We start from the raw sequence: 14,005 nt of genomic DNA on the forward strand, positions 1-14,005 counted from the left end.
TATAAATAGAGTATAATATTGATATAGTTCATATCTCATCTTAACTCTTCATTTCTAAACCTTTTTATTTCTTTGATACCATGGATCCAAATTTCGTTTTAAATCTTGACGATTCTCAAGATTATCAAAACTTTCAAGGTTATGAAAGCTCTCAATTTTTCACAAATCTCAATCAAGTCCCTATCACTGAAAATATTCAAACCTCACAAAATACCGGAAAAACCCAAGAGGCGATAAATGGGATGCTGATGAAGATATCGCTTTAATGTCACCATATTACATCGTTAGTGAAGATAAGCGTCGTGGAAAAAACCAAAAGAAAACATCAATATGGGCACAAGTGAAGGAGCTATATGATGCAAGTCAAGCAGAAAACCTAGGAAAGCTTGGTAATAGGAACATAGCTCAAATGAAAGGTCGTTATAAACGACTTAACGAAAGTTCTGGAAAATAGGTTGGTGTTTACCGAGAAGAATATAGAAAAAGAAGAAGTGGAATGAGTATGAAAGATGTTGAGAATGAAGCTCATAAGTTATATGAGACAAGTGGAAGCAAGTTCAATGACACGATTGTTTTTAATGAGGTTATGTGTAAGCATCAAAAATGGGATCTACAGCTAGATCATGATGCAACACGATCACGTCCTAAATATGAAGTGGATGATGAAGAAAGTGGTGGTAGCACAAAAAGATCAAGGTCTACTGAAGAAGGAGACTATTGTGTCCAATCCAACACAGAAGGGGCAAATATTGGTGGTTCAACAATTAAACGTCCAACAGGTAGAGATGTGGCTAAAAGAAAAAAAAAGGTAAGTCTTCTAATGAAGTTGTTGCAGAACTTCGTGCAATGAGGCTTAGTAGAGATAGTGAAGTAGAAGTAATGAAAAAAAAAGACTCGAATTGGATCACAAAGGGAGCAAAAAACGGATGAAAGGGAGCTAATAAAGATGCAGAGTTTGCATTTGAACACACTCCTACAAAAGGAGCAATTGTCGCCTGAACAAGAAAACATGAAACATTTTCTAGTGTATAAGTTTTATGGAAACTAATTACAGTTTAGTGTATGTTTTATTTTTAGTATGCTTTTAATGTATTTGTAAGATATTTTAGTATGTATTTGTATCTCATGCTTTTAATGTAGTTGTAAGATATTTTATTATGTATTTGTATCTCATGCTTTTAATGTGTTTATAATATATATTATATGCTTTTATTGAATATAGCCAATGACCGATATTTTCAACAAAGACGTGATGCCACAGGCAGACAAGGTCTTTCACCATTACAAAAATGTACCAGAGCTATGCGGGTATTGGCGTATGGGACATCAGCAGATGCACATGATGAATATTTGAGAATGAGTGAGACTGTAACAAGAGATGCTCTTGTAAAGTTTGTGGAAGGTGTTATTTCATGCTTTCATGAAGAGTATCTTAGACGCCCCAATCAAGATGATTTGGCACAACTGCTCTATGTTGGAGAAGAACGTGGATTTCCAGGTATTGTAGGCAGTATTGACTGCATGCACTGGGAATGGAGAAATTGTCCCACTGGTTGGGCTTGACAATATGTAGGTAGAAGCGGTAAGACAACAATAATTTTGGAAGATGTTGCATTGTATGACTTATGGATATGGCATGCATTCTTCGGAACACCGTGTTCATGCAACGACATTAACGTCCTCTAAAGATCTCCTCTTTTTGATAATGTCTTGGCAGGTCGAGCACCATAGGTGAGTTACACTATGAATGATCGACAAAATCATATGACTTATTATCTCACCAATGACATATATCCTTCATGGGCTGCCTTTGTCAAGTCAATAAGTTCTCCATAACTTCGAAAACACAAGTTGTTCGTTGAACATCAAGAGGATGCTAGAAAAGATGTTGAACGAGCATTTGGAGTTTTACAAGCTCGTTTTGCATTTCTTCATCGCCCTTGTCTTGTATGGGACAAAGATACGATGGGTAAAATTATGATTGCATGTATCATCATTCATAATATGATAATTGAGGATGACCGACACACATACCTTCATTATTATGAGTCATCCGAATTTATAACAATAGAAGACGAACAATCATTTGAATACTCTACTCAACGAATTGCAGATCTATCTAGTTATATGACCAACATGACACAAGTTCGCAATAGAGATGCTCATAAAGCTCTAAAAGATGATTTGATTGAGTATATATGGAAAAAATTCAACACTGAAGAATAATTAAGTAGTTTGCATCTTCTATATTTGTAACTTATTTTATCTATTTTATTAAGTATGTTTTATGAATGTAAAATAATTTTTTATCTAGTTTTTTTTTTCATGTTTAAAATAAATAATTTGTTTGTTTCAAAATAAAATATTTAATTTTAATATTTCTAGTAGTTTTTAGTAAAATAAAAATAAAAATAAATTTTTAAGGAAAAATGAGTTTGGGTTGGTAATGGGTGTAAAAAATTAAATTGGATTAGATTGTATAGATAGAAGAAAAAGAAATTAATTTTTTATTAAAAAATTAGATTTGATTGGATTGCTAATGGGTTAGTCTTATAACACAACCCACCCTTGAAATTAAAAAAAAAAAAAAAAAAAAAAAAAAAAAAAACTATGGGGTCGGCTTATGTAATGGAAAGGTACATGGGTTTATATTTATTTATATTATACTTGAAGGGTTTCTATGCAATTGTTTAATAGTAGGCACGGATGCGGCGTTGATGACCCCCCTCTCTCTCTCACACACACACACTTCGCCATTGTTGCTGCTTGAGCTTTGATCCGATGGTTCTACCGAATGCGGCAGCCACAATACTTCTCACGGCACTCATTACACTCTCTCCTTTCGCCTTCTCTTCTGTCGTCGACGATGCATACCCATCCCCATATACCGCCGCGATGACATCCTGCGACCTCGACGAGGGCGGCAGACTCTCCCCTATCCGCAGAGAAGTCTACGATGAGGGTCGTATCATTGACATAAGTCACCGATACCACCCTGACATGCCTTCATGGGGATCAGACGACGGCCTTGGAGAGTTCCTCCGGCTTCCCGCAAGTATGAAGAACGGCTCACTCGCCAACAATTCCGAGATGAAAATCCCCACACACACTGGGACCCACGTGGATGCCCCAGGACACGTTTATGATCACTATTTTGATGCCGGTTTCGATGTTGACACGCTTGACCTTCATGTTCTCAACGGTGAGTTTCAATGAGCCAAGATTTTTTAATTGAGTGTAAGCTGTTTGATTTAATGCCTTAATGAAACTTTGAGCTTTGTTAAAAAATAAAAATACTATCTTTTTAAAAGGACAACAGAAAGAATTTCCATGACAAAATCTGTTTCATTTCTACATTCAAAAGAGTAATAATTCTGACGGAAGAAGTGAAAGCATTGTTGTTTTGGGATAAATAAAGTAAGGGGTTTATTTGGCAGGCTTTCAACATCCAGAAAACAACACTAACTTCAATTAAAAAAAGTTTCCTCTTTGATTTTCTTGAACTTCTTTCATCTGCATAAATTTCTTGAATTTGTAAAAGATTCCATTCGATCTCAAAAGTTGAACCTTCACCATGTGTCTTTCCTCAAAACAGTGTCACCTAACAAGAATAGTTTAATCATCATTTATCAAAATAGTATACAACGTGTCATCATATTAGCAACATGTCATGTATTTTCTTGGACTTTTGTGACTTTTAGTGAGGGGACAACTTTAATGTGCTCATAAAAGATCGAAGGTAGCATGAAAGTGAAAGGTGATGCTTTTCCACCACAACCACCCATCTAACATCTTCCAAAAGATCCTTTGAAGAGATTATCAAGAAAGATGAGCCCTAAATTGATTTTTCTCATGCTTATTATACCTTATGTGTCATCTTTCCCACAAGATACCGCATACCCAACTCCATATGCTGAAGAAGAGTTGATACCTCCAAGAAGGGAAGTTTATGGAAGTGGGAGAATTTACGATATTACCCATAGGGTTACATCTGGAACACTCTCGGGGGTATCTGATGAAGGAATTGGGGAGTATCTTACACTCTTTCAAAGCATGAAAAATGGATCAGATTATAATTTCTCCATCATAAAGTTACCTGCTCATTCTGGAACTCATGTAGATGCACCTGGACATTTTTATGAAAATTATTATCAAGCAGGGTTTGATATCGATAGTCTTGACTTAGAAGTACTCAATGGTATTAGAGACATATTTACCTACTTACCCTTGGCCTTTTTACTTTCAGCTTTATTGTTTGTCTCTGGTTTTTCTCACAATGCTATTTATTCTTCATTGTGGGCTGATGTTTCATTTTTTGTTCTTCATAGGTCCAGCATTATTAGTTGATGTTCCAAGGGACAAGAACATAACAGGTAACATTCCATTATGTTTCTTTACCTTTAATCTGAAATTGCTTCTATATGTAAGTTTGCTTCAAGTAAAATATGGTTTCTAATCTCCAAGGAGTTGTTATGATGACTTGTTAACTTATATTTCAGCTGAAGTTATGGAGGCCTTGAAGATTCCCAAAGGAGTAAGGCGTGTGCTTTTTAGAACATTAAACACTGATAGGTAACTTCTTTTCACTCTTTTAGTTTTAACAAGAATCAACAATCACATGGTTTTAACCACACCGGGAAAAGAAGGAAATGAATGAGAGTAAACTACTAAATTGTCCCTGTGGTTTATGAAGTTTCTTTGGATATGTTCCAATGTCCTCTCTCTCTCTCTCTCTCTCTCTCTCTCTCTCTCTCTCTCTCATGGGAGTTTGATAGTTGTTGCTGGAAAAAATGGAGTTGGTTGCCGGCAATAAAGATGAAGATTTTAATATGAGGGCAAAATTGTCATTTAAAAAAATTAACAAGTGGGTAGAGACTGAAAGCATGATGAAACTGTGTTTTAGGGACATAGAAGTTAAATATCAAACAATTGGACCATATCAAAAAAACTCATAAACCACTGGGTTGATTTTTGTCAGAGAAGCAGATCTAATTTCTTCATGTGCTGTTGGGATTCATGTCTCACTTTTTGTGGGGGCTGTTTTTATCTGAATGTGAAAAACGATATTGGAGTCGAATGAAAACCAGTTTGTCGGTTCTTTTGCATTTTAACCGATTTCTCTTGACATTATGAATTTAAGAATATGTACCTTTTCTGCTACTTCGGCTAATTCTAGGTGTTTTGGCTTCATATGTTGACCAACAATTTGTTCCATTCATTGTCATGGCATCCGCTTGTGTTTCCACGATGGAATAAATCCTTTTTCATATGGGATGTTACGAATTGCTCTTTTAACATTTATTCCTATTCTTTATTTTTCAGCAATTCTACGAAAGACTTCCATAACACCAAACACAACTTCTTTGTTTAGATTTGATGCTTTTCTTGGAATGCTACTGGGTGCTAATATTTCAATATATAGTGTATCATAAAAGCTTGGGGTTAATGTAAACCCTAAACAATGAAGTGGGATTGTCATTTTGTCCCTCTTAGCTACAATTATATCTCAACTTGTGAGCAATGGCCCTTAATTTCACCCAATATGTTATCCATTTTTTTTTATAGATCTCACCTTTTTTATGACCTTTACCATCACAAAACATTATTAGTAGAAAAATAGGTTTGGTAATTGCCAAAACATTTTCAACATCTTCCCAAAATTCATCATTTTTAATTGTATCAACAACTTGTAACCTAATAGTTCTTGTGTTTCTGTCCTCATTTTTAACCCATTCCCTTCGAGAACAAAAGAAAATAGTTGTGGCAAAAGCTTCATTACAATCCATAATTTTTTTTAGACAAAACTTCAAAAATGGTCCCTGTGGTTCTCGAAAATATCAAGTTTGGTCCCTAATTTACAAAAACCGCATGGATCGTCCCTGTGGTTTCAAAACTTTTAACATTTAGTCATTTCGGCTAACTCCGTTACCATTTAGCCGTTAAGTCAGGGGCATTTTTGTCATTTCACTACACATGGACCATTTATGAGGTATCCAATTACTTTTTTTTTAAATAAATAAATAAATAATATTTAATATACAAGGGGTCCTACCCTCTCTCTCTCTCTCTCTCTTACGATTCCACACGGTAGCACCACCTTCCGCCATAAAATAACCACTGCCATCACCTCCTTCCCCATCGGAAATCACAACCCAACCACCCATCTTCCATCCCGTTTGATCACTCAAACCCACCCTTAAATACCACCACTTACTGCCTTCCATTCACGTTTTTCTACTGCCCTTCCCCTTTTCCTTCACTACCGAGAAACACCACCACCCCTACGGGTGTTGTTGTTGTTGTTGTAACCCAAACACCTCATCAAGTGTGGCCTGTTCGAATTGATAGCCAATCTTCTTCTCCGGGTGTGAAATTATACACTTTTAGTTTTGTTAAGTAACATTTCTTTCAGGTGTTTCATCGAGCACCTGGAGTGTATTGTTCTCCTCCTTCATTTTCGGATTTATTTAGTAAGAGTTATCACTCGTCGCTGTTCCAAATCACCACCATCACCACCTGTGCGACTGCTGCTACTCCACCACCATAAGTCCTCCTAAACCCTTCGTAAATAATAAACTCCAGTCGAGTTCCACATTCAAAGCCACGAAAATCGGTTTCTTTTTTTTTTTCTCTGGTGTGATAACTAAGAACGAAGAAGACGCAGGAGGATGTTTACCTCCTGCATAATCAAACTTGAATACAGAACGAGAGGGATGAGAGGTGTTAGGCTATATTGGAGGTGGTTTTCGGATTTATGGAGTGGCAGAAAATGGTGGCAATGCTCGGTGGAAGAAGGGTGGTTGGATGATGATGGGGAGCTCCGGCAGCCTCCTGCTATCGATTTCTTCTTGTTGTTTGGTGTATATGAAGGGAAAGGGGAAGCGAGTTCGGAGGTGGAGGAAGCTTGCCAGGCAGCAATGCGTTTTTCGGTGGGAAGAAAAGAGGTGGCAGGAGGGACTCCGGTGGCTGCTGCCATCGTTTTCTCTTCTGTTTTAAGGATATGCTGACGAGCGGAAGGGTTGGCTGGAGGTGTTGATGATCAGAAGGGGTTATAAGGTGGTATAGGGTCGGTTTATGGGGGGGGGGGGGAATGGTGGTTTGTGATGGTTTTGGGTAGTGTTGGGAGAGAGAGAGAGAGAGAGAGAGAGAGAGAGAGAGAGAGAGAGAGAGAGAGAGAGATGTTTTTTTCTTTTTTTTCAAAAAAAATAGAAAACCTCATAAATGGTTCCTGGGTGTTGAAATGAAGAAAATACCCCTCACTTAACGGTAGAAAGCTGACGGAGTTAGGCGGAAGGACCAAATGTTAAAAGTTTTGAAACCACAGGGACCATCTGTGAGGTTTTTTGAAATTAAGGACTAAACTTGATATTTTCAAAAACCACAGGGACCATTTTTTAAGTTTTGTCTTTTTTTTTTTAACAAAATATAATGTGATGCAAACCGGGTTTTTCGCCACCTTCAACCACTCTAATTTTGGATTTTGTCGAAAGATTATATGGCGTAAGTGAGGTTAAGAAAGTAGTTAACATTTACCTTATCTCTCTTATACGTATTGCTAACCAGTAAAATTCATTTGCCAAGTCTATGAAATTCAAATTTAAAGTGTGAACGCAACAAGTATACCATAAGATATGTTTGTATACCTTCTCGATCTCTCATCCGATTGCTTTGCAACCATTGTCCGTTACCACTTGAAACATGTTACCTGGTTTGACGGTCTTGATAACTTCAAGTAGAAATTTAGAAATCTCTACTGTTTTTACGACTTCCGAAAGATCATCTGAATACATAAACCTCACATCACGAGAGAATTCACGACTATAACATTGATAAGCTGCATGCATATGCTTAACTTTAGACCACCTATCGGAGATGATTGAAACTCCTTGTGTGTACCAAGTATCTTTAACCGGAGTTGGATCCTTCTTAACATTCTTAACACATTCGTCAATCAACACTGTTCTAACTTTTTTCACTTGATGGAGGTTTGTATCCATCCGGTGCTTTTTTATGGCGTTAACTATTTCAAGAAGTTGTGGGTTGCGTAACACACTGAAAGGAATCCCGTTTGCACACAATTCTCTAATGATCTTGTCCACCGCGCTTTCGTTCAATATCCCAAAAGATTCTTCAATACGTTTCTTTGAGGATGCATTTTTGGAAAGTAGAGAATTCTTTAAAGACTTTAAAACTCCCAACATTTTTCGCTTCTTTTACCATATTCAAAAGGCTTTCATATTTCTCTTGATGTCTACGCAAAGCTAGACTATTTAATTATTGTTTCTAATCGATATTTAATGCTCCTCTAGTTCGATAATTAAATAGTTCCCAATCGTGATTTTGACTTTAGTTTCTCAAATTGGTACATTGATTTCAGAATGATGTTAAATCATGACTCTTAGATATACACTTTACTGTATCGACCCTTAGAATGACAATTCCTTTTGAACTTCGGATTCATTGTACGAACTTAACAATTTGATGGTTCAGTTTCTCATTTTGACTCCTATGTATACATCTATATAATACTCAATTTGTTATCATCTTCTACTATTCTCCTTCCCTTCGTCCAAAAGAACATGAGATAGAAGGATTTAGTGATTTGCTGATGAGGACCAAAGTAGATTAACTACAAGTGAAAGACAAGGAAGGGTCTATTGATGAGAAGGATCGAAGCAAAGTAATGTTAGAAGAAGCAACTTTTGTTGGTTTCAGTAACAGTAAAAATCTAGAAGGTGCAAAGCAATGGATTTTCAATCACTATAAATATAAGTACATTGGTTCTTATACCACATAATTTATGTCAAATTTTTTGGGCCTCCAGTCGGGAAAAAAACTAAGATTAAAAGATTCCAGCTTTTGTTGAGATTGAGAGAAGTCTGAAAGCCTTTTGAATAAGGTAACAGAAACGGAACATATAGGAGTTTCAAAGTCTTTAAAGAGTTTGGTACTTCCCAAAATGCATCCTCAAAGAAAAGAATCTTTTGGGATATTGGAAAGAAATGTGGTAGATATGGAGATCATTCGAGGATTATGTGCAAACAGGATTCCTTTCAATATTCTACACAACCCACAGTTTCTTGAAATGGTTAATGCCATCAAGAAAGCACCGGATTGATACATACCTTCATCGAGTGAAAAAGGTAGAACGGTGTTGCTTGATAAGTGTGTTAAGGGATGTTGGGAAGGGTCTAACTTCAGTCAAAGAAACTTGGTACACACAAGGAGTCTCAATTGTCTATGATTGGTGGTCTAATGTTAAGCATATGCCGATATCAACGTTATTACCGTGAATTCTCATCGTGTTAGGTTTATGTATTTGGATGATTTTTCGTGATCCGAAAAAACAAAAGTAGAGATTTCTAAATTTCTACATAGAGATATAAAGATCGTTAGACCAAGTAACATGTTGCAAATGGTAACAGATAATGCGACTAATTGCAAAACGGTCGGATGAGAGTTCAAGAAGGTGTATAACATTTATTTGGTCCCCTTGTTGCGCTTACACTTTAAATTTGATTTTCAAAGCAAATTAACTTAGTAATACGTATAAGAGATGTAAGGTAGTTGTTAACTACTATCTTAACCACACTTATACGTTATCAATCTTTCGAAAAAAATAAAAAATTAGAGTTGTTGAAAATGTTGAAAACCCAATTTGCATCACATTATATTTTGTTAAAAAAATTATGAATTGTTGGGGGGCTCTTGCCACAACTATCCTTCGTAGTTCTTGGAGGGAATATGTTAAAAATGAAGACGCAAACCCAAGATTTATTGGTCAAAAGTTGTCGATACAATCAAAGATTATGTATTTTGGGAAGATGTCGAAAATGTTTTGGCAATTATTAAACCTATTTTTCTATTAATCAAGTTTTGTGATGATAAAGGTCCTAAAAAAGATGAAATTTATGAAAAAAAAAATAGATGACATGTTTGGTGAAATTAAGGACATTATAAAAGAAAATACATATTACAGCTATTACCCACAAGTTGATATAATAGTTGTAGCTAGGTGGGAGAAAATGACAATCCAACTTCATTGTCTTGGGTTTGCATTAACCCTAAAATTTTATGATAAACTATATCTTGAAAAATTAGCACCCGGTGGTATTTCAAGAAAAACACCAAATCTAGAAAAAAAAAGTTGTGTTTGGTGTTATGAAAGGTATTTCAAGAAAAACACCAAGTTGTGTTTGGTGTTATGAAAGCCTTCTGTAGAATTGCAAAATTGATAGGAGGAACAACTGTTATGAGAGCAATTTGTAACATCCATGTGATGAAAAGGATCTATTCGATGGTGGCAACACAAAAGGATGTCATGACAATAGATGGAATAGATTGGTTCTCAACTTATGGATCCGAAACATCAAAATTAGCCAAAGTAGCAAAGAAGGTACACAGTAGCTCTTCAACAGAAAGAAATTGGAGTACATATTCTTACATTAATAATGTTGAGAGAAATCGGTTAAATGTCAAAAGAGTTGACAAATTGGTTTTCATTAGACTCTAATATCGTTTTTCACATTCATATAAAAACGGATCACACAAAAAGTGGAACATGAACCTCGAAAGACCACGTATATAGGCTCAAGTTCGTAACTAGAAGAAATGGTTTGAAAGAATTTAGATGAAGACGACTTGGAGAATGGGAAAGGAAAAAGACCGCGGTTAGATACGTCCACCCTAGCGAACTACGTGCCCATACCGGAGCGATCCACAATCTATGTGACTATGGTTATGGCTTTGATACCATATAAAAATAGTTCTAAAATGTCTTAATAATAGATATTGAACAACTATATATATAATACAAATCATATGAAAGAAATCATCTACATGGATTATCCTAAAAAATGAATGCTATTATTTGGATTCTTCTTTTTCATCTTAAACAATATATTTGTGTCTGATTTGTAACAAGATGAAATATGAATAAGTAATAACACTAATTGTGTAAGCTTACTTTAATTAATCCTTTGTTTGTTTCATAATGTTATTATTTTTTGGGTTATCCATTTCAGACGGTTAATGTCGCAAACAAGATTTGACACAAGCTATGTGGGATTTATGAAGGATGGAGCCCAGTGGTTGAAAGACAACACTGACATCAAACTTGTTGGTAAAACACTCTCTCATCCAGTGTGGATTTTTACAAATATACCCCTGATTTGTGAGAACAAGTGTGTTTGTCATCTATTGCTTGCTAAAAAAAGTATTGGTATTTTTTTTTTTTTTTTTTAATTTTGTAGGTATTGATTACTTGTCGGTTGCTGCATATGATGATCTCATTCCTGCACATCTTGTTTTCTTAAAGAGCAGGGTAAAGACATATATTCTCCCTCTTGCAAAACATACTTTCAGAAGGTGTTTAATTATTTGTTAAATGTCTTAAATACCCTTTAACAAAATTAAACACTGCTACTTTTTGTGGTTTCAGGAAATCATTCTTGTTGAAGGTTTGAAACTTGACGATGTGGAAGCAGGATTGTATAATGTCCACTGCTTACCCTTAAGGTTACTAGGAGCAGAAGGATCTCCCATTAGATGCATCCTAATCAAGTGATACTAGTAATAGTAAAGCATGTTCATAAATAAACTATGTTTCTTTTCAACAACTTTCCTTTGTTTTTTGACGTTTCGTTGTAAACTAGTAGTTAGTTCTTGCAAAAGTACAAAAAGAGATACCGTGGTTTTATATAATAATCAGGTTTGGTAGATCATGATGCACACTTATTGCTTGCATATGTTTGTAGTTAAATATGATAGGTGCTGCAAAAAGACTTTATTAGAAACCAAAATCAAGCTATGTTTGTACAAGATTAACAAACACTATATTGTTGCTATAGAATTACAATTATTTAGAGTAAAAAAAGATCCTTGCAAACTAAGTTCACCAGGATTATCTTCACTATTATTCTATTAACCCTAGGATAACATTCATTTGAAAACCTATATAATTAATGTTATACCCTGTAATCTTGTGTTTTTTTAACAGCAATATTTTATTAAAAAGACAGCAAGAAGCTGGAATTACAAGCTACAATAGATTGGGTTACTAACCCATGAGTCCCAAGACAAAGATCTCCCCCACCTAACTCTATTTTTAAGCCAAAAAAACCCTAAAGCTTTGACATCAAAAGCAAGAAAAGAAGGGTTTTTCACTTTGCTATTAAAGATCAAACCGTTCCGGTACGTCCATATAACCCATAAGAAGGCCCTAGAGATCGCACCCATAAGAAGGCCCTAGAGTTTACTCCAATGTGGTTGTCCAAAGAGTCATTGTCATTGAGAGCATCATTCTACCACACATATAGAAGTGCTCCCAACTTCCTAGTGGTTGAACAATCTTTAAATATATGATCTTCATTATCCTCAAAAGCGTTACCTCAAAAGCGTTACACATCGGGCATAACATAATTGGAATACCCCCCACCCCTCTGAGCAAGGTTAGCTCTCGTCGACACAGTCTACCAAGTCTAGCACGCCATATGAAAATGTTGATTTTCCTTGGAACAATGTTAGTCCAAACTGTAGGTATATTGTTAGACTCCAAGAAGCTTTTGTCTATTTCTTTACTAACGGAAGATTCAGTGAAATCGCCACTAGCATCAAGACTCCAACACCACTTACTACCATTGGAATTACCTAGGCCTGACAATTGGGTTGGGTTCGGGTTGGCGGGTCAGAAAACATAAACTCAACCCAACCCATATAATATATGGGTTGACGGGTTGGCGGGTCACAGGTTGGTGGGTTGGAAACCTCAACCCAACCCAACCCATATAACCTGTTTAAGTATATGGGTTCGCGGGTTCACAAGCTAATGGGTCAAACCCAACCCATATAACCCGTTTAATAAATAAATAACACATTTTAAAAAATGAGGTTTTTTCAACATAAATTCATAAAATGATTAAAGTAATTAACATAAAAAAGGGTTTTCAACATAAATTCATAAAGTCAATAACATCCGAATAAAAATGAAAAATGAAAACATTCATAGAAAGTAGATGTGTTCTTCGTTCATGACTCGTGAAATAACGACATGTATTTTTTCTTTTTCTGATTAACGAACCGCAAATACAGATTAGTCACATACGAATACGGAAGGAATACAATGATACGGAATATTACAAATACAGATGGAAATCAAATTTAATTAATATATATATATATATATATATATATATATATATATATATATATATATATATATATATATATATATGGGTTGGCGGGTTGACCCTCTAACCCAAACAGATAACCCAACCCAACCCATGAAATAAACGGGTTGGCGGGTCAAAAATATCAACCCAAACCCGTCTATTTTCGAGTTGGGTCAGTGTCGGATTACGGGTTGGGTTGAGAGTTGCCACCCCTAGAATTACCCCCATAATCATTACTTTTATCGAAAAGTGTAAGAAGAACAATATTGAAAGGCTCCATATCCTTACACATGTCGCTTATTCTGCCCCTGTTAACGTTACCATATGCGACCACGTTAAATCTAACGGAAAGCACTGACCGAACGTTATCTCGCCAGGGTCTTGGCCGGGTCTCAGTCTTAGCCCGGACAGGCCAGCGTCAGGATGACAACTCACTTTCTCCCACGAGGAAGAATATTCCTCGTGATCCTCTCATTCTCTTATGACCAATCAGGTCATGACAAAGAGCCTGATGACGCCTAGAACTAACGTCACCTGGTTGTTAGACGGCGTGAGCGTACTTCTCCCGGTAGGAAAGTGTCACGTCTCACTCCCACATGGGGAGAGTCACCCCATTTCGCTAGCAACAGGGACAAAAGGATCCCTTCCTACACAAGAAAATGGATCATCTTCTTTCCTATACAATTTTACCTAAATCTCTCTCAGAAAGAAAGCTAACTTGATCGTCGGAGTGAAGTCCCGGGAGAACCCCCGATCGTCCTTTATCGATTCTTCTATGTTGTGTTCTCAAGTAAACCTCCAAGTCCAACTCGTCAACAAACTACCAATTCCCTGAA

General features: G+C 36.1%; 1 protein-coding gene and 1 pseudogene across 3 annotated transcripts; both read left to right on the forward strand.

Moving 5' to 3' along the window:
- Positions 1-496: 496 nt before the first annotated feature.
- LOC145112221 (uncharacterized) lies at positions 497-2,226 on the forward strand (annotated as a pseudogene).
- A 457-nt stretch (positions 2,227-2,683) lies between these two features.
- On the forward strand, positions 2,684-11,718 carry LOC145115750 (cyclase-like protein 2). Of its 3 annotated transcripts, none has more exons than XM_079052109.1 (6): positions 2,684-3,202; positions 4,329-4,373; positions 4,500-4,572; positions 11,025-11,122; positions 11,253-11,367; positions 11,441-11,718. In XM_079052109.1, exons 1-6 carry the CDS (start codon positions 2,782-2,784, stop codon positions 11,463-11,465), a joined length of 777 nt encoding a protein of 258 aa, XP_078908235.1. In that variant the 5' UTR covers positions 2,684-2,781; the 3' UTR covers positions 11,466-11,718. The 3 variants fall into 3 exon arrangements, with proteins under 3 accessions (XP_078908235.1, XP_078908233.1, XP_078908234.1); XM_079052107.1 differs by having other exon boundaries at positions 2,686-3,202; positions 11,253-11,323; XM_079052108.1 differs by lacking the exon at positions 2,684-3,202 and adding an exon at positions 3,715-4,198 and having other exon boundaries at positions 11,253-11,323.
- The last annotated feature ends 2,287 nt before the right edge of the window (positions 11,719-14,005 follow it).

This window comes from Lactuca virosa, chromosome 5, assembly GCF_052849685.1.
Source record: "Lactuca virosa cultivar CGN04683 chromosome 5, Lactuca_virosa_CGN04683_v6, whole genome shotgun sequence".
Lineage (NCBI taxonomy): Eukaryota > Viridiplantae > Streptophyta > Magnoliopsida > Asterales > Asteraceae > Lactuca > Lactuca virosa.